The sequence below is a fragment of the Saccopteryx bilineata genome, chromosome 4 (genome assembly GCF_036850765.1).
Source record: "Saccopteryx bilineata isolate mSacBil1 chromosome 4, mSacBil1_pri_phased_curated, whole genome shotgun sequence".
NCBI lineage: Eukaryota > Metazoa > Chordata > Mammalia > Chiroptera > Emballonuridae > Saccopteryx > Saccopteryx bilineata.
Window position 1 is genome coordinate 157,038,367 of NC_089493.1, and position 25,784 is coordinate 157,064,150.

Sequence of the window (25,784 nt, forward strand, 5' to 3'; positions counted from 1 at the left end):
AGATATTGAAGCATTAACAAAAATATTTCCAAAAAGAAAAACACACTATCAGAAAAGTCTTCAAGTATGGATTTCATCAATTATTTAAAAAAATAAATAACAACTTTCCTTAAACATTTACATAAAATAGAGAAGGCAGCCCTAAAAAATTACTTTATTAGGTCAAAATTACCCTGATAACAAAGTCAGATAAAGTTATCAGAAGCACTTAAAACTGCAGACCAATATCCCTGGTGAACATATGTAATAATCCTCAACAAAGTACTACCAAACCAAATGAAACAGCACACAGAAAAAGATTGTAACTATAACCAAGTATAATATACTTCCAGAATGCAATGATGTTTCAACTTACACAAATCAATGAATGTGATACACCAGTTAAAAAGATGAACAATAAAAATTAGAGGATCATCTTAGTACCTGTAGGAAAAGCATTTGACATAATTCAACACCACTTCATAATAAAAACTCTCAACAAGTACAGAAAGACTTATTTTATCAAAGTAAAGTCATTTATGAAAAGCCTACAGCTAACATTATACATGATGGTGAAAAGCTGAAAATTTCCAAGATAAACAAATAATAAATATTTTCCAAATTGGAAATAAAATTTTCTGTGTTTAGGCCCTGGCCGGTTGGCTCAGTGGTAGAGCGTTGGCCTGGCGTGCGGGGGACCCGGGTTCGATTCCCGGCCAGGGCACATAGGAGAAGCGCCCATTTGCTTCTCCACCCCTCCCCCTCTCCTTCCTCTCTGTCTCTCTCTTCCCCTCCCACAGCCAAGGCTCCATTGGAGCAAAGATGGCCCAGGCGCTGGGGATGGCTCCTTGGCCTCTGCCCCAGGCGCTAGAGTGGCTCTGGTCGCGGCAGAGCGATGCCCCGGAGGGGCAGAGCATCGCCCCCTGGTGGGCAGAGCGTTGCCCCTGGTGGGCATGCTGGGTGGATCCCAGTCAGGCGCATGCGGGAGTCTGTCTGTCTCTCCCCGTTTCCAGCTTCAGAAAAATACAAAAAAAAAAAAAATTTTTTTTCTGTGTTTAAAGATGATATATAAGTAGAAAACCCTACATGTTATGCATGCAAACCAAAACATATTCCAAAAATACTCTTAGAACTAATAAATTACTCTAGTAATTTGCAGGATGAGGATGATGAGTATAAGGTAGTTTAAGATGGTGACATAAGAAGATCCTTCTCCCATGGACACAAAAGTTTGTAGTAACATATGAAACAATATCTCATAAAAAGAACTGAAAAACTAGCTGTACACCTGCTCCATAAAAAGGCCATGTCAAGATAGGTAGAAGAGGTATATTCACAGTATTGCCAGAAACCCAACTCCTGGCATAGGGACCCACAATTTGGAAGAGCATTTTCCTTAAATGGAGCTTTTCATTGAGAAGTGTTTGTTGTTGTTTTTTGGGTAGGGGTTACTCATCACCAGACACCCCAAACCTTGGATTCTGCACTAGAGAGATGAGCTCCTAAAATGTCTGATTTTGAAAACCAACAGGGCTTATGTCCAAAAGAAGTATAGGGCTCTAGGAAACAAAGATCTCATTACTAAAGGGCTTGCACACAGTCCCTCTTACCCTGAACAACATCCAAAAGAGGAGTTGGAAAAGAGCCTCACTTTATGAAATTAATTTGCTAATCTTTTTTTTTAACTTGCTAATTTTAAAAGCATCTGCTAGAGGGGCTAAAGTCATTGAGATTCCCTCTAAAGACGATGGCACTAGTGGATGCCATTGTTACAGGCTTCCTCTAACTTACTAGCACCAGCACTGATGAGTAGAATTTTTCAGTCTCATTCTAGCCTGCTAATAGCAGTGCATAAGCAGCCCCACTTCCCCTTGCCATTCACACAGCACCCCCAGAGCCAACAGGCATACGAAGCCCAGATAACAAGACACATCTTGAGCACCAGGCTCAGATGGCTAGGTGGAATTGAATTTCTGGGCCCAAAGGGTCTAAAACAATCAGACAATGGGGTAAAAGAACTAGGGAAAAGTTAAAACGATAACTTTCATCTACACGGTGCCAACCCTTCAAGACAAGGAGAGGTAACTTGGGGTGGTGGACACACAATACAATAAACAGATGTATTATAGAATTGTACACTTTAAACTTATACAGATATTGATCAACTTACAACCTATGCAACTTATGACCATTCAACTTTATGACCACAATCGCTAGCCACCACTGCTCTGCATCTGGCAGCGCAAGGGTTACCCAGCTGACAGTGCGGACCAGCTTCCGGCAGTACTACCATCTCCGCGTGCACCATTTCAACTGTTATCCCAGGCTCAGTACAGCAATTTGTGTTTTGTGTCTTGGATATTTTTCATCAAATCCCTCCCAAGATGTCTACCAAGAGAAATTGTCTTTGTCTACGCCTCAGCCTGCCAAGAAGGAAAGAAAGGCCATCGATCTTGACACGAAAATGAGCATGGGCTCATCTGACTTGAGCATGGGTTCACCAGCTTGAGTGCAGGAGCACTGGTTTGAGCATAGAATCATAGACATGACCCCATGGTCACTGGTTTGAGCCCAAGGTCACTGGCTTGAGTAAGGGGCCACTCGCTCTGCTGTAACCCCCCGGTCAAGGCACATATGAGAAAGCAATCAATGAACAAGTATGAAGGAGGAAAAAAAGTGAATGTGCTCGCACATATTTATGAAAAATCCAACTCCGGTAACCCCAACTGCTGCCTCAGATGATGACATCAATGATTCGCAGCCAAGCACCAGCGGTCAATAAAATGTTTCGTACATGTTTATATATTTTGATATGTTTTGCAATTGGGAAAATGTTTTCTATGGTATTTTTTACACCTGTATTTTGTATTTTTGTATGCATCTATGTTTTGTAATTTTGTATGTTTTGCAAATATTAAACCAGTTATACTGGTAATGCAATGTTTTACTTAAACCTGACAAATGTAAAAATAAGAAACAAAATGGTGTAGAGATGATACAAATGGCATAAAATGAACAAAGAAAATTATGATATATAACAATGAAAGAAAATTATGATAAAATATGACTTAAAGATTTTTTTTTTTGCATTTTTCTGAAGCTGGAAACTGGGAGGCAGTCAGACAGACTCCCACATGCACCTGACCGGGATCCACCTGGCATGCCCACCAGGGGGCGATGCTCTGCCCCTCTGGGGCGTCGCTCTGTGGCATCCAGAGCCATCCTAGCGCCTGAGGCAGAGGCTACAGAGCCATCCTCAGCACCTGGGCCATCTTTGCTCCAATGGAGCCTCGGCTGCAGGAGGGGAAGAGAGAGACAGAGGAAGGAGAAGAGGAGGGGTGGAGAAACAGATGGGCACTTCTCCTGTGTGCCCTGGTTGGGAATCAAACCCGGGACTCCTGCACTCCAGGCCAACGCTCTACCACTGAGCCAACCAGCCAGGGCCAACTTAAAGATTTTTATAACATCATTTCACAGTACTGTACATATAGCCTACTCAATTTATGACCAAATAGTGTTACGACTGGCCTGTCAGAACCAATCATGGTCATAAGTCGAGCACTAGCTATATAATGCTATTAACCAATGTTCCCCTATTAAATATAATTTTTAAAAAAAGATTTTTTTTTAAGGATAGGCAGAGGTAGCTGGTTCAAATAATATACACACACACAAAAAACAAACAAACACAGAGAATCAAGTAAAATGAGGAAATATAGGAATATGTTTGAAATGAACAATATAAAATTCCAGAAGAAAACAACCTTAAAGAAAAAAAGTAATTTAACCAATAAAGAATTCAAAGTTACAGTCACAAAGATGCTCACCAAACCAAAGATTAAAATAACACAATGAGATATTCAATAAGATAGGAAATGTAAGAAAGTATAAAACAGAGCTAAGAATACAATAATGAACTTAATACTCACTAGAGAGCTTCAATAGATAAAACAAAAAACAGATCAGTGACCTACAAGACATGGCAGTAGAAATCACCAAAAAAAACAGCAGAAAGAACAAAAATAATCTTTATTTTATTTTATTTTATTTTTACTAAGTGAGAAGTGGGGAGGCAGAGAGACAGACTCCTGCATGTGCCCTGACTGGGATCCACCTGGCAAGCCCCCTACCCGGCTGTGTTCTACCTTTCTGGAGTGTTGCCCCATTGCTCAGCAAGCAAGCTATTTTAGGGCCTGAGGCAAGGCCATGGAGCCATCCTCAGCATCCAGGGCCAACTTGCTCAAACCTTTTGAGCCACAGCTGCAAGAGGGGAAAACAGAGAGAAAAAAAAGAAAGAGGGAGGATAGAGAAACAGATGGTCACTTCTCCTGTGCACCCTGACCTGGAATCAAACCTGGGACTTCCACACACCAGGCTGACATTGTACTGCTGAGCCAACTGGCCAAGGCCAAAAATAATTTTTAAAAAATGAAAATAGCTTCGAACAACCTGTAGTTCAAGAGCAAGCATACAAGCATTGTAGGGATCCAAGAAGGAGAAGGAAAAAGGAGCAGGAAACTTATTTTAATAAATAATGGCTGAATACTTTCCTAACCTGGGGATGGAAACAGACATCCAGGTACAGGAAGCACAGGAATTCCCAACCAATTTAACCCAAAGAGATGCACAACAAGATGCAATATAATTAAAATGTCAAGTAAAATATAAAAAGAAAAATATAACCTGCAACAGAAAAACAACTAGTTATGTAGAAGGAAAAACCCACAGACTATATACGCTGATATTTTTCAGAGAGAGAGAGAGAGAGAGAGAAAGATGGAGGGAAAGAGGTGAAAAACATCAATTCATAGTTGAGGCACTTTTGTTGTTCACTGATTGCTTCTTATATGTGCCTTGACCAGGAGGCTCAAGCTGAGCCAGTGACCCCTTTGCCAGTGATGTTGGGCTCAAGCCAGCGACCTTTGGGCTCAAGCCAGTGACTATGGGATTATGTCAATGATCCTATGCTCAAGCTGGTGAGCCTGCACTCAAGCCAGACTAGTCTGTGTTCAAGCTAGTGACCTCAGGGTTTCAAGCCTGGGATCTCAGCATCCCAGGTCAATGCTATCCACTGTGCCACCACCAGGAGAGCTTAAGCTGATTTTTCAGCAGAAACATAACAGGTCAGAAATAAATGGCATAATATATTCAAAGTACTAAAAGGAAAAATGTCTAACCAAGATACTTTACCTAGAAAGGTTATTATTCCAAATTTAAAGGTAGTTTCCCAGGCAAACAAAAGCTAAAAGAGCCTTGCCTGACCAGGTGGTGGCACAGTGGATAGAGCATCGGACTGGGATGCGGAAGGACCCAGGTTCAAGACCCCGAGGTCGCCAGCTTGAGCGTGGGCTCATCTGGCTTGAGCAAAGAGCTCACCAGCTTAGACCCAAGGTCGCTGGCTCCAGCAGGGGGTTACTGGGTCTGCTGAAGGCCCGCGGTCAAGGCACATGTGAGAAAGCAATCAATGAACAACTAAGAAGTCGCAATGCGCAACGAGAAACTGATAATTGATGCTTCTCATTTCTCTCTGTTCCTGTCTGTCTGTCCCTGTCTATCTCTGCCTCTGTAAAAAAAAAAAAAAAACTAAAAGAGCCTTACAACCACTAAACGAACCTTACAAGAAATGCTAAAGAGATTTCTTTAAGCTGAAAAAAAATATTATAAAAAACATTAAAAACAATCTCACTACTAAAGGAAAATACATACTAAAGGTAGTAAATCAACTACTTATCAAGCTAGTATTGAGGTTCAAATACAAAACTAGTAAAATTAATTATAACTACAATAATTAAAGGATATACACAAAAAAGTATGATGTCAAACACATACTGTGATAAAAAAGTAAAAATGTAATACTTGTAGAATGTGTTTAAAACATCAGTAATTATTAAGTTACAATACACTGCTTTATATAGTTTCTTTTATATATTAATACTATGATAATGACAAACCAAAAACATAATAGATAAAAAAATGAGAAAGAAATCTAAACAAAACACCAAAGAAAGTCACCAAACCACAAGGAAATAAAAGCAAAATAAAAAGAACAGAAAAAAAGTTAACCTAACAACCTAAAACCAATTAACAAAATGAATTAAATATATATGTATCAATAATTACATTAAATGTAAATAGACTAAATTCTCTCATTAAAAAAAAACATAGGGTGGCTAAAAGAATATAAAAAATAAAAAATGATCCATCTATGTGTTGCCTAAAACAGACTCATGCTAGATCTAAGAATAATCACATACTGAAAGTGAAGAGATGATAAATAATCCATGTAAATAGAAAAAGAAAGCTGGAGTGGCAATACTTATATTAAACAAAACATACTTTAAAACAAAAAAGGGCTTTATATAATAAAAAAGCAGTCAATCCACCATGAAAATATACTACTTGTAAACAGATATGCACCCAAAATAGAAGCACCTAAATATATAAAGCAAATATAAATAGAAATAAATGATAAATTGACACCATTACAATAATAAACTTTAGTACCTCATTTACATCATGATAGATCCTCTAGTAAAAAAATCAATAACATGAGCCTTAAACTTCACATTAAATCACAGGAACTTAATAGATTTATACAAAGTATTCTATCAAAAAGCAACAGAATACACATTTTTCTCAAGTGTATTTAAAACATTCTCCAGGATAAACTACATGTTAGACCACAAAAAAGTCTCATTAAACTTAAGAAGACAAAAATCATTTTAAGCACCTTTTTTCTAACACAAAGGAATAAAACCAGTAAACAATTACAAGAATAAAAAAATTAACATTACAAATACATGGATACTAAACGACATGCAAGTCATCAGTAGGTCAACAAATAAATCAAAGAATAAAAAGTATTTGAGAAGAAATAAAAATCAATGATACAGCAAAAACAGATTGAAGAGCTAAGTTCATAGCAATACTTCAACAAACAAAACAATTTAAAATAAACAATCTAACCTTACATGTGGAAAAAAAACAAAGTACAACAAACCTAAAGTTAGTAGATTATAAAAATTAGAGTAAAAATAAATAAAATAAAGGTTAAAAACTATTAAAAAATCAATAAAATTAAAACCTGATGATTTGAAAAGATAAAAAAATTGATAAACTATTAGCCAGACTCATCAAGAAGAAAAATAAGAGGGTCCCAATGAATAAAATCAGAAATGAAAGAGAAATTATAACTGATACCACAAAAGACTAAGAATTATGAGAATACTATGAACAATTAATTATACACCAACATTATATGTTAAAAAGAGAATGGATACATTTCTGAATATACAATCTTCTGAGAATGAATCATGAATAAAACATAGGAGTGCGTATAACTTCTGGAATTAGTATTTTGAATTTCTTCAAATACCCAAAAGTAGAAGTGCTGAGTCATATGGTAGTTCTATTTTTCATTTTTTGAGGACTCTCCATACTATTTTCCATAGTAGCTGCACCAATCTGTATTCCCATCAAAAGTACACAGGGGCTTCCTTTTCTCCACACCCTCACCAACATTTCTTGTGGGGTGATATCTCATTGTGGTTTTTATTTACATTTCGCTGATGATTGGTAATGTTGAGCATCTTTTCATATGTCTATTGGCCATCTGTATGTCCTCTTTGGAGAAGTTTTCTATTCAGGCCCTCTGCCCCCTTTTTAACTGAGTTGTTGGTTTTGGTGTTGAGTTCTTTATAAATTTTGGACATTTATGGGATGTATCATTGGAGAATACCTTCTCCCCACTACTGGGTATATGCCCAAAGAAACCCAAAACATTATTTCAAAGAATATGTGCACCCCTATGTTCACTGCAGTGTTATTTATAATAGCCAAAATATTGAAGCCACTCAAGTTCCCATTGATCGACAAGTGAATAAAAAAGTTATGGCACTGATATTTAATGTAATATTACTTAACCATTAAAAATAAAAAGAATGAAATCTTACTATTTGCAACAAGGTTGAACCTAGAAGGTATATTGTAAGTAAAATAAGTCAGTCAGAGAAAGACAAATATCATATGATTTCACTTCTGTGGGGACTCTAAATAACAAAATAAATGAACACACACAACAGAAACAGATGTATAGATACAGAAAACAGACTGATGGTTGCCAGAGGGGAGGAAGTGGTAGCCTGGGAGCAAAATGTGGAGGAATTAAGATGTATAACTTGGTAGTTACAAAATAATTATGGAATGTAAAGTACAGAATAAGGAATAGAGTCAATAATATTGTAATAACTATGTACAGTACCAAGTGGGTACTTTAAATATCAGGGGGACCACTTTGTAAAGTATATGATCATCTAACCACAATACTATACATCTAAAACTAATACAAAATACTAAATGTAAATACTAAATGTAAACTATAATTCAAAAAAAATAGTTATGAAAATGATGGATGAGTAGATAAACAAAATGCTATATATACATGCAATAGAATATTATTAGTCTTGAAAATGAAGGAATTCTGATACACCACAACATAGCTGAACCCTGAAAACATAGTATATGAGTGAGGTACCTACAATAGTCAAGTTTACAGACATTATAATGGTGGTTACCCCATTATATATCTCTCTGAAGGGAGAGATAATCGACAGCTATTGTTTGATGGGTATAGAGTTTTAGTTTGGGTTGATTTAAAAAATTCTAAAGATGGCCTGACCTGTGGTGGCGCAGTGGATAAAGCATCGACCTGGAAATGCTGAGGTCGCCGGTTCAAAACCCTGGGCTTGCCTGGTCAAGGCACATATGGAAGTTGATGCTTCCAGCCCCTCCCCTTCTCTCTCTCCCTCTCTCCGCTCTAAAAATGAATAAAATAAAATAATTCTGAAGATGAACACTGGTAATGGTTGTACATCAATGCAAACGTTCTTAATGCCATTCAATTGTAAACTTAAGAGTGCTACAAATATTAAATTTTGTTATATGTATTTTACTGCAATAAAGATAAAGATATATATATATATATATACACACACACACACACACACACACACACACACACACACACACACGCACATGGCTGACTGGGTGGCACAGACAACCAGATGTTGTTTGTGGAACATTATGCAGAAATGTAAAATATGGCAGAACCACCAACACCTTTCATAAAAACCCTCCATACTGTTTCAGCTTTGAAAAAAATGGTTTACACTTTTGCACATCCATCAAAATGTGCGTTTGTATAATCTTTACCCAAAGCAGGGTATTTTCCTCATTAACTCAACTCAATAAGTAAATTTCTGCAAAATATATATATTCTAATTTTCTCTGAAAGGGATTTTACTTGCAATAATCTTCTAAGCAAGAGTCTTTCATGAGAAAAATATTGCACAAGCAAAGGAAAATATTTTTTCTGCATTGTGATCACTTCTATCTTGGGCAATGTTGTAAATATATATATATATAAGGCACTTAATTCCTAGTAAAGAAGCTACTGAATTTTATATTATTGCAGTATTTTATCCTGGCACTTTAAAGTTCATTTGCAATTTTAGAATCAGAAAATACCCTAGTATGTTTGGTTAGTCTTTTCTGAAAAGAATGATGATTATGATAATGATGGTGTCAAGATACACATGACAAGCATTAGAACTTCGTTTTATTTTCATTTAAATCTTTTAAACAGAAAATTTGTGACTTTTTATCTTCATATATATTTTTTTCTTTAAATTTCTGCTTCCTTATATGAAGTAAAAACATATGGAACGCTTCACAAATCTGCATGTCATCCTTGGGCAGGGGCCATGTTCCAGTATATGTGCTGCCGAAGCGAGCACTTATTTTTATATTTGAGTTAATCATATATCTCTTAGTTTTAGCAGTTAATATATTCTGGTTTATATTTGACTTTCCATCATCTTTTATATTGTTTCATAGCAGTTTCAAAACATTTTTCTCATGTAACCTGCTGCTGATCCTGTCTTGTGTATTCATTTTAGTTATTGTATTCATTTCAGTCTGATTCTTTTTTATGGTGTCTCATTGAGACACCATATGAGAATTTATGTAAATTCTCATTGAGTTCATCTATTATTCCTCTAAGCTCAGTGTTTCAAACTCTGTATCCAGTAAATTGCTTGTCATTATTTTGTTTAGTCCTTTTTATGCAGTTTAGTATTGTTCATTCATTTGGAACATTTTATTTTTGACTGCCTCCCTGTTTCTGTTACATAAATCTGCTACATTTCCCAGTCTTGGGTATTCTGTGGGGCCCAGTGACAGACTCCCTGATCACCTGAACCATGTGCACAAGGGGTGTCCTTGTGTGGGTTGTGCGTGTCCTCCTGTTATAATTGAGCCCTAAGTGTGTTGGCACACCTGTCAATAGTATTGATCCTCAGGATGTCTGGCTGTGAAGACTGGCTATGGCTACAGCAGACTAGCTTTGTGCAATAGATAATCCTAGAAATCAAGACCCACCTTAGCAGGGCTCTAATACCTGCTGAGTTCACTCTTTGGATGCGTTGTTTGTGACACTAATTCAGTGGTGCTCTCGTGTGGTCTGAAGCCGTCTACCAGGTGTGTTGGCTCTGGGGCCTCGAGAGTGGTCTGGTGCAAACTCAGGTCAGCTACTGCCTGTGCCTGACTTGGGGCAACCTGGCCAGAGGTACAAAGTGACCTGTAATTTGTAACTGCCTATGCTGTGAACCAAGGCCAGATGCTACTTATGTCAGACTTGGGAACAATTCAGCAAAAAGTATTAAGCACACTAAAGCCAGACACTGCTTGTTTGGGATTTGTGAACCTTTGAGAGATTTTAGGAAAATCCAGAGTGGCCTGAGGTCAGCGGCATGTGAGGAACAGCTACTGACAGTTTAGGCTGGTAGGAGGGTTGGACTTGGTGAGCTCAGGGAGTCACCAAGGTGGGGAGAGCAGTATTAGTCAAATTGATGGAGACTCAGATATGGCACCCACCTGAGCCTGCCTGCTGGTGGGCGGTGAGGGGGGCTCAACAAAGAAACAGTGATACCTGACAGAAAATCTATCTGGAACAGAGCTGACCCTTCATTCCTAGCTCTAAAGTCAGACAATTCAGTTCCTCCCCATATGTCCTTGGTACTTTTTGAACTGCTGTACCAGTACTGGAGCTTAAGTAAGTACTCCATAATGGAGTAAGTCCATGCATAGGTCCTTTAAGAGGACACCTTTAGGAGGGCTATAGCAGCTTTGACTCACCCAAACAGAATTGCTGATTTTCACAACCACATATAGTAGGGACTCTTTCTGGCACTAGTGGTCCAGAATGGGGAGCCTGGTGTGAGCCTAGGACTCACTCTTCAGGGGGTATCTCCACAGCTCATATCCCATTTCTCATTTTATTTAATTGAATTTATTGGGATGACAATAAAATTATATAGGTTTCAAACATACAATTCTATAATACATCATCTGCATACTGTATTGTGCATTCACCACCCCAGATCTCCTTCCAGAGATAGCCTTCTTAATTCTCAACTGTCACACATAGTTGTGGGACCAGCCCATTTTGCTCTCCACCTCTCCTACCAGTCTCAACATGGCTTCTTCTTCATATCCTTAATTACTGAAATCTGTTCAGCTAGTCTTCAGGTGGTTCTCAAAGATGGTTTTCTGTAATTTAGTTGTGATGTGACCATGGGAGGAGGTAAGCACAGCGTACCTATTCTGCCTTCATCCTCTACACATTGTTGCCAGAACACTTTCCCTTGCTTAAAATCTTTGATTTCATCAATTTCAGGATAAAACCCAAACTTCTTAGCATGACAAATAATCCTTTTGTTATCTGGTCTCTGCCTTCTGCTCAACCTTTAACATCAGTCATTTTCTTGCTTGCTAGTTCCATTCTTGAGTTTCTACAAAGGTGTGATTTACACATGCAATTTCCTCTTAGTTGAAATGCTTATCTCAGCCTCTGGAGAGTTCCTTCCTATTATTCTTTCAAATTCTGGTTCAGATATCACTGCCTCTGAAAAGCTTTATTTGATGTCTCCAGGTTTCCTTGGTTAGGTTCAATCTCCTTTCCTCACCCTGCACAAATCTCTACATTCTTGCACTGCAACATATTGTCACAAATTACCTATTTGCCTGTGAAACAAGCGTATTTACATACTGTGATGTAATAATTTGCTTACTCATCCACTAGTCCTTGAATACTACCTCACTTCCCTCAATTCATGGCTTCTTGAAGGCCTTTGTCTTCTTAAAACTCCCAACCATGCAGTATAGTACCTGCCCCAAAGCAGGGATTTGAAAAAAAAAAGTTTGTAAGTATTCTTTGTTTTCCTGAAATTATTTGACACTAGAGAACATCAAGTAGGATTACATACTTCTTAATATCATGAAATGATTGATGTAACAACTTTCAATATTTTGGCACAGGTTTTAGGATTCATTAAACTTCTTTAGAGTGCTCCTCTATTGTGAATTTAAATATATATATATATATATATATATATATATATATATATATTTAAAGCCATATATAAAAATAGCTTTAAAACTGAAATAATTGATTTTTCCATTTAATATACCCAAGATGAAATCTCACAATGTTTAACAGGTATACTTTCATAACAAATAACTTCAGGGGAAAAAAATTCTGAGAACAGAATTACAGATTGGGTAGAATATTCCCAACTCACAACAAGTACTAGAAGAATAAAACAGAACATATTTTTATTTCTATTTTTAGATAAAATCCATGCACAACATTGATATCAGGTCAGGAAAAGGACAAACCCCAGAAACTGAGAGGTAGTTTAGTTCATTCATACCTTTTATTTGGTCCTTTTTTCTAAAAATGTATTCATTTCTTTGATCACATACTTTGTATGCTATTGAAATGTTATTTTTAAAAGTATTACCAGTTTACCGTTTAAAATGAGAAATCCAGTGCACACACCCCGGCCCAGATGTTACTGATAATCACATATGATGTCTAGTGTACACTGCTGCAGAGATAAAACAATTATTTTATTTTACAAATGCCTGAAGTCAATGTCTTCTGTTGTGAATTCATTTCAGGGTATTTTAAAAAATGTCTACAGACATGAACACTTTCCACTTTTCTCATTACCTACTAAAGATTTATCCTTAGAATTTAATATTTGATGACTAAATTATAGAAAGGCTTTTATGTATCTATGACATTTATTCCATCACTCTCATATATTCTGATAAGCTTTGGTTTAAGGTTTTCACACATGTAAATCTACTAAGAACTCTCTTCAATATGAATTTTACAATGATTAGTAAGAGATGACCTGTGGTTGAAAAGTTTCCCACATATACTACATTCATAAGGTTTCTCTCCAGTATGAATTCTCTGATGGGCGATGCGTGATGAGCTTTGTCTAAAAGTCTTCCCACATGTATTACATTTAAAGGGTTTCTCTCCTGTATGAATCCTCCGATGTTGAATAAGAGCTGAACTTTGGCCAAAAGATATCCCACATTCCTCACATCGATATGGTTTCTCTCCAGTATGAATTCTCTGATGATTACTAAGGGATGAATTACACCTGAATGTTTTCCCACACTCATTACATTTATAGGGTCTTTCTCCAGTATGCATTCTCTGATGTTGAATAAGAGCTGAACTTTGTCTGAAGGCTTTCCCACACACTTTACATTTACATGGTTTCTCTCCAGTATGAATTCTTTCATGAATAATAAGTGTTGAGTGGGAACTTAAGGCTTTACCACATTCATTACAATTATAGAACTTCTCTCCAGTATGAATTATTCTGTGTCTATTAAGTCGTGAAATAGAAGTGAAGCCTTTTCCACATTCATTACATCTATAGGGCTTTTCTCCAGTGTGAATTCTTTCATGTTGAATAAGAGATGCACTCTGACTAAAAGCTCTCCCACATTCGCTACATTTAAAAGGTTTCTCTCCTGTGTGAATTCTCTGATGATAACGAAGGGATGAACTAGATTTAAAGGTGTTGCCACATTCATTACATAAATAGGACTTCTTTCTGGAATGAATTCTCTGACACCCAGTAAGGGATGATTTCCTACCTGGGTTATATTTGTAGGGGTTTTCTCTAGCATGGATTTTTTGATGTATAAAAAGGCCTGACCTTCGACCGAAAGATTTACCACATTCTTTACATCTATAGGATTTCTCCACAGTATGTGTTCTTAGATGTTTATAAAGGGATGTACTAAGAGTAAAGGCTTTCCCACATTCTTTACATACATAGGGTTTTTCTCCAGTATGGGTTATTTGATGTTGAATGAGAGCTGAACTTTGGTTAAAGGCTTTTGAACATTCTTTACATTTAAATAATTTCTCTCCACTGTGATTTTTCTCATGCTTACGAAGGGATGAAGTGTTAATAAAGGTTTTCTCACATATACTACATTTGTAGCGTTTCTCTGCTGCATTGTTTTTTGGTTGATTAAGTAAATTTAAATTCTGTTTAAAGCTGTTTCCTTGTATTTCACATTTTGGTGGTGTTTTCTCTTTGGAAACCATCTGCTGTCTAATAAGGATTGACTCTGGGCTGAAATTCTGGCGAAATTCAGTATTTTTATGTCTTCTTTCTACAATGAGAATTTTTTTGTGGGTGACTGAAAGTATCTGAACACTTTCACTTTTCTTCTGCTTTTTCTCTAATCTGTCTTCATATATACAGGGTTTTTCTGATTTGAAGTCCCAGGGCCCATTCCTTTTGGATCTTTTCATTACCAGCTCCTGAAATGAAGACTCTTGAGTTTGAGTTGACTTTGTGGTTTTATGGCTGCTCTTCCATCCTGGAGAGGGAAAAAAACTGGAACTGTTTCATATGATACAGCATTTGTCTACACAGACAAAATGTATAGAACAAATAAATATTGATGATGTTTAAATAATATCTTGGTATCTACTCAAAAATTAGAAGAAAACTGTAGATTTAAGCAGTATAGAAAAACAATCAATGAGAGCTGAAGTACTAGGGTAGAAAAAAATAGTAAACCCATATAAAAGAGGGTGAGTGTAAGAGTCACCAGGAAAATTGGTGAATGAAAAAAAGAAGAGTATAAACTGGCAAAGGCCATCTGGGATCAGAGTCTAAAGCTCTTGACAGTCCCCTAAATCCCTGGTCGGCAAACTGCAGCTCGCAAGCCACATGTGGCTCTTTGGCCCCTTGGGTGTGGTTCTTCCACAAAATACCATGTGCAGGCGCTACCTCAATAAGGAATGTACCTACCTATATAGTTTAAGTTTAAAAAATTTGGCTCTCAAAAGAAATTTCAATTGTTGTACTGTTGATATTCGGCTCTGTTGACTAATGAGTTTGCTGACCACTGCCCTAAATTATCTTCATGACATTTCTCTTCTTTATGTAATCATTCCTAACCTGGAAAGTCTTCCACCCTTCCCCTCATCCCAAATTCCTTCGAATCCTTTAGAGGCAGTTAAAAAAAATAACTCTCTTTTCTTGACTGAGTTTCCATAGTTCATTCCCTTTATTATACCACTTATCACAGTGTTTTAAAAACATATATATCACCTGACTGTAGTGGTAAAATAGCTAGAGCATTGATCTGGAAAACACTGAACTCACCAGTTCAAAACCCTGGGCTTGGGCTTGCCCAGTCAAGGCACATGTGACAAAGCAAGCAATGAATAACTAAAGTGAAGCAACTATGAGTTGATACTTTTTGCTGCCCACTGCTCCTCTCTCTTTAAAATCAATAAATAAAATCTTTTAAAAAACCAAAACATTATATATATATATAGATAGATAGATATAGATATATAGAGATATAAATCTATATCTTATTATATTGCAAAAGTTCCTTAGGTCCTCCAATTTATCTTTAATGATTCATATATAAGGTCAGAGTACAATATGGTGATCAAGGTATTGCACAACATGACTTCTGTCCTCATCTCCTTCCTCTAGCTTCTTGTCAGGTATGCTAGACTATGTGCAGTCTCTAAAGCACGAATTTCTTTACCTTTGCATGTGCTATAGACATCCTTTCCATTAACAAATAGTCATTCAGTGCCTACTATGGGCTGGGTAATGTTTGAAACTTATATTCAGTGTGTGTGTGTGTGTGTGTGTGCGCGTGTGCGCGCGCACGCGTGCATGCACGCGCGCTAGAGGAAAGAAGGGAAATGAAGTGACAAATAATAAATAAATAAATAAATAAATGCCATATGGATATGTGATAAAAGAACTTCCCAGGCAAAGGAAAAAGAAACACAAAAGTGTGGTGACTTCACAGGAAAGACAGAGCAAAGAGACTGTGTGCCTAGAATGCAGTGAGCAAGGGGGAAAATGGTAAATAAGACTAAAGCAACAGGTAGGACCAAATCATATTAAGGCCTTATAAGTTATAGTTAGGCCTTTGGGATTTTATTCTAAGCATGATGGAAAGCCACAGGGAAACTGCATGCTCACTCAAGTTGGCTGCTATGCAGAGAACAGACTGGTGGAGTAGGCACTAGTGGAAGCAGGAAGGAGAGAAACCACTTTTAAAAAGGCTACTGTAGTTATATAGGTGAGAAAGGAGATGGAGGTACAGGTGACTGCGTCTAGAAGGACTAACAGGACTAGACTGTACTGTGTGTTGGTTGCTGAGAGGGAATAAAAGTTAAGGTCACTCCTAGGTTTCCGCCTGAAAATGATGAATGCTGGCATAAGATCCTAAGGAGGGGAAGACTGGGACATGGGCAAGTCTGAGGGGGTGGGGTTGTTTCAGACATGTTTGTTGAAACTGAGATGCCTTAATAGACACTTAATGAAGACACTGAAATAATTGTATAAATTATTTTTGAAATCTGAGAAAGATCAGAGCTATAGGTATTTGGGAGTTATCTGGAAATACATTTTATTTAAAGCCAAAAAAAATAAAAGCATTTAGGCACTGCAATGTGAGAGGTCAAGAAAAGGAAGAAAATCCAAAGAGTATGGTCTTTCAGAAGCCAAAGGGAAAAAGTACTTCAGGGAGGAGTCAGTGATTAAGTTGGGCAATGATCTGAGAACTAGAAACTCAATCCTGATGTGCTAAAATGGAAACTGTCTGGGACTTAATAGCTGTGCTTGCTGTGGGCTAATAAGGAAGAAAATACACTGGAGCACATCAAAGAAACAATGGGAGATAAAACATAAAAACATCAAGTAGACAGATGACGTCAAAGTAATGGCGGGGTAGGAAGTGATACCGATAAATCTCCCCCAAAACTCAACAAGATCTTCAACCAGAAACAGAAAAACCTATCCTTGGAGCCTCCAGATGTTTCGCAATACACCCGAAGGTATGGTCGAGTGAAAAATTGGCTAAATATATAACCAAACCCCGAAGGAAATAGGGAGTAAGAAATGCTCCGCCTTCCTCACTAACCTAAACAGGGTGGCTTTCTCTGGAAACTGTGAATATAGAAACTGAGGCGGGCAAAGGGGGTGAATAGATCCAGGCCGCGGCACAAACGACCGAACCAGGCTGTGGCACGTAGATCCAAGCCGAGGAAAAACTGATCCTGTGGCAACCCGGGCAATACAAGCTAACACTCGCGCCAAACCCAAACAAAGACAAGCGGGGCAGCCATTTTACCCGATCTCCTGGTCGGCGCACACAGATAGTGGGCGAGAGGTTCCTTCCAAAGCCCCAGGAGTGGGTGCCCGTGTTACCACACAGAGAGGCAGTCAGAGGCCTTTGTGTGGGCTGAAAGCGGAATCTCTGGGCAGCCCAAGCGCACTGGGAAAGCCGCGCAAGGGAGGGAGCGAGAACTAATTCCAAGGGTGGAACTTTTCCGTGCTGGTAGGGGATTCACTCAGAGGGAAACGCGGTCGAACTGATATCCTGGTCTGCGCGCGCAGATAGCGAGAGATTCCTCCGAGTGCCTCGGCAGTGCGCACCCGTGTTATCACACAGAGGGGTAGAGTCAGGGGCCTTTGTGTGGGCCAAAGTGGAATCTCGGGCCGCCCCAGCGCCTTGCAAAAGCCGCGCATGGGGACGGAGCGAAAGCCAATTCCAAGGCTGGAACTTTTCCATGAGGTTGTGGGTTTCACTCAGAGCTTGAGACTGCTGGCCTGATATCCTGGTCTGCGCGCAAAGATAGTGAGCGAGAGTTTCCTCCAAGCGACCCGGAAGTGGGCGCCCGCCTGTGTTACCGGACACAGTGACAGAGCCAGAGGTCTTTGAGTGGGCGGAAACCCCACCTGATTATGCTAGCAGCTCTGACTGACTGAGCCCTACCCAGAGCCCTGTGCTGAGTGGAAATAGAGTAGGGAGTTGCCAGCTCTTTGAGCCTCTTACTATCTAGGCAGAGGCAGCAGCAACCCCATAGCTGGATTATCAGGCTACTAATTGAGGAAGGAAAGACTAGGAGAAAGGCTCCAGGAACACGGACTCTCTCACTGTCGGAGCCTATAAATAAATGCTAATGAGCCTCGATGCCAACGAGACTAAAGCACAATACATGACATCGCCATAGAGACTTATCAACTGCAAACCTCTACCTGAGCGTGCCAAAGGGGTAGAACCTGGGGTACAGAGTCACCGACCAGGAAGAGGGAGAGAAAAGAAAAAGCAAGAAGATAACCTCTCAAAATCAAAAATAATCTGCAGACTTTATAAATTATCCCATTTTATTGTATTTGTTCGTTTGTTTCTCTTATCTTCATTCTTGATATTTTTTTTCCTCCTCCAATTTGGCCAATTAACTCTATGCCGGTCTTACTCTCTCCTCTCCTTGAACTACACTACCCATAAGTGTTACATCTCCCATTATCTTTTCTTTCCTCTTCCTTTCTCTCTATGAGGGTTGCACTCCAAAACCTTAACTCGCTCTCTCTCTCTCTCTCTCCTCTTTTTTCTTTTTTCTTCTTTTAGTGGTTCCCTCTTTTTTTACTCTCTCTTTCTTTTCTCCCTCTATATTAGTTTCTTCCTTTCTCCTTTAGGTCTCCTCTCATTAAAACCTCAATAACAAACAAAATTATCTTATCTGGGACTCAAACTTATGTTTGTGGCATTTTGGGGGTTTTTTACTTCACCTTTTAAACTCACTAGCAGTGCTCCCATCCCTGGCTCTCCATTTTATCTAATTCTTGTTCCACTAAATACAATAGTAATTTTTTAATTTGTCCTGCCATTTTTCTGTTTCCCTCTTATTCCTCTCATCATAACTCTTAGTCAACCAACACCTAAAAGCAAATCATTTTATTCTTGACCAAAATTTTTTCCTTATTTGCTTTTTGTAGGTCCCTTTCCCCTTTTTTTTTTTTTTTTTTTTTTTGCTTCTTTATTACTTTTCCCCAATTCAGGCCCTGCATTACAGGCATTGCTTGTTATAATTCACAGTTCACCACAAGATTTTCTCAAGAAAGAGGGGAGAGGAGAGGAGAGGAAAAAGGAGGGGGGGGAATAATTTCCTTTTTTTTTAATTTTTATTTTATTTTGTTTTATTTTTCTTTATTTCATTAATTTTTTTTTAAAAAACCAACTTTTCGATTTTTTATTTTTTTAACTTTTTATTCTTTATTAAATCTCATTAATACTATTAACAAAACCACCATCAGATGCCATTAAGGAAGAGAAAATCGAATATCATGCATACAAAAGAAAGAGAGGTAACACAGCTAGATGAGGAAAAATCTATGGAGAAAAAATTTAATATATTGGAAACCTGGGAGATAAATGACAGAGAATTCAAGATAGAAATACTAAAAATCCTCCGAGATATACAAGAAAACACAGAAAGGCAATTTAGGGAGCTCAGAAAACAACTCAATGAACACAAAGAATATATGTCCAAGGAAATTGAAACTATAAAAACAAATCAAACAGAGATGAAAAACTCAATGAACAAGCTGAAAAACGAAGTAACAAGCTTAGCTAATAGAACAGGTCAGATAGAAGAGATGATTAGTAAAATAGAAGACAAGCAACTTGAGGCACAACAGAGAGAAGAAGAAAGAGACTCAAAAATTTAAAAAATGAGATAGCCCTACAGGAATTATCTGACTCCATCAAAAAGAATAACATAAGAATAATAGGTATATCAGAGGGAGAAGAGAGAGAAAATGGAATGGAGAACATACTCAAACAAATAATAGATGAGAACTTCCCAAGCCTGTGAAAAAAACTAAAGCCTCAAGTTCAAGAAGCAAACAGAAACAGAACTCCAAGTTTTTTTAACCCCAACAAACCGACTCCAAGGCATATCATAATGAAACTGGCACAAACAAACAGCAAAGAAAAAATTCTCAAGGCAGCCAGGGAAAAGAAGAATACAACATATAAAGGAAGGCCCATTAGATTATCATCAGATTTCTCAGCAGAAACTCTACAAGCTAGAAGAGAGTGGACCCCAATATTTAAAGTCCTGAAAGAGAAGAACTTTCAGCCACGAATACTATACCCATCAAAGCTATCCTTCAAATATGAAGGAGAAATAAAAACATTCACAGATACAGAAAAGATGAGGAAATTTATCATCAGAAAACCCCCACTCCAGGAATTACTAAAGGGGGTTCTCCAATCAGATACAAAGAACAAAAAAAAACAGAGCCACAAGTAAAAGCTCCAAGAAGAACACAATAAAACCAAATTTAAACTGTGACAACAACAAAAAGAAAGGGGGGGAGAACATGGAGATTAACAATAGCAAAGGACGATGGAGTGCAAAAGTACTCACAAAATAGTTCGCTACAATGAACAGGGTAGGGACTCTTTTCATTACTCAAAGGTAACCACCATTGAAAAAACCACCACAGAAGCACATGAGATAAAAAAGATAGTAACAGAGGAAAGATGTATGGAATACAACCAAATAAAAACAAAAGATAGAAAAACGAAAAAGAAGGATCAAACAAGACACAAAACTAACAGAAAGCAAGATATAAAATGGCAATAGGGAACTCACAAGTGTCAATAATTACACTAAATGTGAACGGATTAAACTAACCAATAAAAAGGCACAGAGTAGCAGAATGGAATAAAAAAGAAAATCCAACGGTATGCTGCCTACACGAAACTCATCTAGGTAACAAGGATAAAAACAAATTCAAAGTGAAAGGCTGGAAAACAATACTCCAAGCAAATAACATCCAAAAAAAAGTAGGCATAGCAATACTCATATCTGATAATGCTGACTACAAGACAGCAAAAGTACTCAGAGACAAAAATGGGCATTTCATAATGGCTAAGGGGACACTGAATCAAGAAGACATAACAATTATTAATATATATGCACCAAACCAAGGAGCACCAAAATATATAAGACAGCTACTTATTGACCTAAAAACAAAAACTGACAAAAATACAATCATACTTGGAGACCTCAATACACCGCTGACAGCTCTAGATCGGTCACCCAAACAAAGAATCAACAAAGATATAGTGGCCTTAAACAAAACACTAGAGCACCTGGATAGGATAGACATCTACAGGACATTTCATCCCAAAGTGACTGAGTATACATTTTTCTCCAGTGCACATGGATCATTCTCAAGAATTGACCATATGTTGGGCCACAAAAACAACATCAGCAAATTCAGAAAAATTGAGGTTGTACCAAGCATATTTTCTGATCATAAAGCCTTGAAACTAGAATTCAACTGCAAAAAAGAGGAAAAAAATCCCACAAAAATGTGGAAACTAAACAACATACTTTTAAAAAATGAATGGGTCAAAGAAGAAATAAGTGCAGAGATCAAAAGATATACACAGACTAATGAAAATGACAATACGACATATCAGAATCTATGGGATGCAGCAAAAGCAGTGATAAGAGGGAAGTTCATATCGCTTCAGGCATATATGAACAAACAAGAGAGAGCCCAAGTGAACCACTTAACTTCTCACCTTAAGGAACTAGAAAAAGAAGAACAAAGACAACCCAAAACCAGCCGAAGAAAGGAGATAATAAAAATCAGAGCAGAAATAAATGAATTAGAGAACAGAAAAACTATAGAAAAAATTAATAGAACAAGGAGCTGGTTCTTTGAAAAGATCAACAAAATTGACAAACCCTTGGCAAGACTTACCAAGGAAAAAAGAGAAAGAACTCATATAAACAAAATCCAAAATGAAAGAGGAGAAATCACCACGGACACCGTAGATATACAAAGAATTATTGTAGAATACTATGAAAAACTTTATGCCACTAAATTCAACAACCTAGAAGAAATGGATAAATTCCTAGAAAAATACAACCTTCCTAGACTGAGTCAAGAAGAAGCAGAAAGACTAAACAGACCTATCAGTAGAGAAGAAATAGAAAAAACCATTAAAAACCTCCCCAAAAATAAAAGTCCAGGCCCTGATGGCTATACCAGCGAATTTTATCAAACATTCAAAGAAGACTTGGTTCCTATTCTACTCAAAGTCTTCCAAAAAATTGAAGAAGAAGCAATACTTCCAAACACATTTTATGAGGCCAACATAACCCTCATACCAAAACCAGGCAAGGATGGCACAAAAAAAGAAAACTACAGACCAATATCTCTAATGAATACAGATGCTAAAATATTAAACAAAATACTAGCAAATCGAATACAACAACATATTAAAAAAATAATACATCATGATCAAGTGGGATTCATCCCAGAATCTCAAGGATGGTTCAACATACGTAAAACGGTTAATGTAATACACCATATCAACAAAACAAAGAACAAAAACCACATGATCTTATCAATAGATGCAGAAAAGGCTTTCGATAAAATACAACACAATTTTATGTTTAAGACTCTCAACAAAATGGGTATAGAAGGAAAATATCTCAACATGATAAAGGCCATATATGATAAACCATCAGCTAACATCATATTAAATGGCACTAAATTGAAGGCTTTCCCCCTTAAATCAGGAACAAGACAGGGTTGTCCACTCTCTCCACTCTTATTTAATGTGGTACTAGAGGTTCTAGCCAGAGCAATCAGACAAGACAAAGAAATAAAAGGCATCCATATCGGAAAAGAAGAAGTAAAGGTATCACTTTTTGCAGATGATATGATCCTATACATCGAAAACCCCAAAGAATCCACAAAAAGACTACTAGAAACAATAAGCCAATACAGTAAGGTCGCAGGATACAAAATTAACATACAGAAGTCAATAGCCTTTCTATATGCCAACAATGAAACAACTGAGAAGGAACTCAAAAGAATAATCCCCTTCACAATTGCAACAAAAAAAATAAAATACTTAGGAATAAACATAACAAAGAATGTAAAGGACTTATATAATGAAAACTATAAACCATTGTTAAGGGAAATCGAAAAAGATATAATGAGATGGAAGAATATACCTTGTTCTTGGCTAGGAAGAATAAATATAATCAAGATGGCTATATTACCCAAAGCAATATACAAATTTAATGCAATTCCCATCAAACTTCCAATGACATTTTTTAAAGAAATAGAGCAAAAAATCATCAGATTTATATGGAACTATAAAAAACCCCGAATAGCCAAAGCAATCCTAAAGAAAAAGAATGAAGCTGGGGGCATAACAATACCTGACTTCAAACTCTATTATAGGGCCACGACAATCAAAACAGCATGGTATTGGAAAAAAATAGACACTCAGACCAATGGAACAGAATAGAAAGTCCAGAAATAAAACCACATATATATAGTCAAATAATTTTTGATAAAGGGGCCAACAACACACAATGGAGAAAAGAAAGCCTCTTCAATAAATGGTGCTGGGAAAACTGGAAAGCCACATGCAAAAGAATGAAACTGGACTACAGTCTCTCCCCCTGTAAAAAATTAACTCAAAATGGATCAAAGATCTAAACATAAGACCTGAAACAATTAAGTACATAGAAGAAGACATAGGTACTCAACTCATGGACCTGGGTTTTAAAGAGCATTTTATGAATTTGACTCCAATGGCAAGAGAAGTGAAGGCAAAAATTAATGAATGGGACTACATCAGACTAAGAAGTTTTTGCTCAGCAAGAGAAACTGATAACAAAATAAACAGAAAGCCAACTAAATGGGAAATGATATTTTCAAACAACAGCTCAGATAAGGGCTTAATATCCAAAATATACAAAGAACTCATAAAACTCAACAACAAACAAACAAACAATCCAATAAAAAAATGGGAAGAGGATATGAATAGACACTTCTCCCAGGAAGAAATACAAATGGCCAACAGATATATGAAAAGATGCTCATCTTCTTTAGCTATTAGAGAAATGCAAATCAAAACGGCAATGAGATACCACCTCACACCTGTTCGATTAGCTGTTATTAGCAAGTCAGGTAATAGCAAATGTTGGAGAGGCTGTGGAGAAAAAGGAACCCTCATCCACTGTTGGTGGGAATGTAAAGTAGTACAACCATTATGGAAGAAAGTATGGTGGTTCCTCAAAAAACTGAAAATAGAACTACCTTATGACCCAGCAATCCCTCTACTGGGTATATATCCCCAAAACTCAGAAACATTGATACGTAAAGACACATGCAGCCCCATGTTTATTGCAGCATTGTTCACAGTGGCCAGGACATGGAAACAACCAAAAAGCCCATCAATAGATGACTGGATAAAGAAGATGTGGCACATATACACTATGGAATACTACTCAGCCATAAGAAATGATGACATCGGAACATTTACAGCAAAATGGTGGGATCTTGATAACATAATACGAAGCGAAATAAGTAAATTAGAAAAAACCAGGAACTGTATTATTCCATACGTAGGTGGGACATAATAGTGAAACTAAGAGACATTGATAAGAGTGTGGTGGTTACGGGGGGGAGGGGGGAATGGGAGAGGGAAAGGGGGAGGGGGAGGGGCACAGAGAGAACAAGATAGAGGGTGACGGAGGACAATCTGACTTTGGGTGGTGGGTATGCAACATAATTGAACGACAAGATAACCTGGACTTGTTATCTTTGAATATATGTATCCTGATTTATTGATGTCACCCCATTAAAAAAATAAAATTATAGACTACCACTTGAGAGAAAAAAAAAAAAAAAAAAAAAAAATGGGAAGAGGATATGAACAGACACTTCTCCCAGGAAGAAATACAAATGGCCAACAGATATATGAAAAGATGCTCATCTTCTTTAGCTATTAGAGAAATGCAAATCAAAACGGCAATGAGACACCACCTCACACCTGTTCGAGTAGCTATTATTAGCAAGACAGGTAATAGCAAATGTTGGAGAGGCTGTGGAGAAAAAGGAACCCTCATCCACTGTTGGTGGGAATGTAAAGTAGTACAACCATTATGGAAGAAAGTATGGTGGTTCCTCAAAAAACTGAAAATAGAATTACCTTATGACCCAGCAATCCCTCTACTGGGTATATACCCCGAAAACTCAGAAACATTGATACGTAATGACACATGCAGCCCCATGTTCATTGCAGCATTGTTCACAGTAGCCAGGACATGGAAACAACCAAAAAGCCCGTCAATAAATGACTGGATAAAGAAGATGTGGCACATATACACTATGGAATACTACTCAGTCATAAGAAATGATGACATTGGATCATTTACAGCAAAATGGTGGGATCTTGATAACATGATACGAAGCGAAATAAGTAAATCAGAAAAAACCAGGAACTGCATTATTCCATACGTTGGTGGAACATAAAAGTGAAACTAAGAGACATTGATAAGAGTGTGGTGGTTAGGGGGGGGGAGGGGGGAAAGGGAGAAGGAAAGGGGGAGGGGGAGGGGCACAAAGAAAACTAGATAGAAGGTGACAGGACAATCTGACTTTGGGTGATGGGTATGCAACATAATTGAACGACAAGATAACCTGGACTTGTTATCTTTGAATATATGTATCCTGATTTATTGATGTCACCCCACTAAAAAAATAAAATTA

The 25,784-nt window shown here is 37.5% G+C and overlaps 1 protein-coding gene across 2 annotated transcripts in view; it reads right to left on the reverse strand.

Annotated features, from left to right (window-relative positions):
* Positions 1–12,567: 12,567 nt before the first annotated feature.
* ZNF354A (zinc finger protein 354A) overlaps positions 12,568–25,784 on the reverse strand; it is a 34,818-nt gene continuing 21,601 nt past the window's right edge. The window contains exon 5 of one of the 2 annotated variants that reach the window (XM_066272403.1): positions 12,568–14,739. In XM_066272403.1, coding sequence (XP_066128500.1) covers positions 13,190–14,739 — 1,550 coding nt within the window. In that variant the 3' untranslated portion in view covers positions 12,568–13,189. Of the gene's footprint in view, positions 14,757–25,784 lie in introns of both variants that reach the window. The other variant, XM_066272404.1, reaches the window with a different exon arrangement.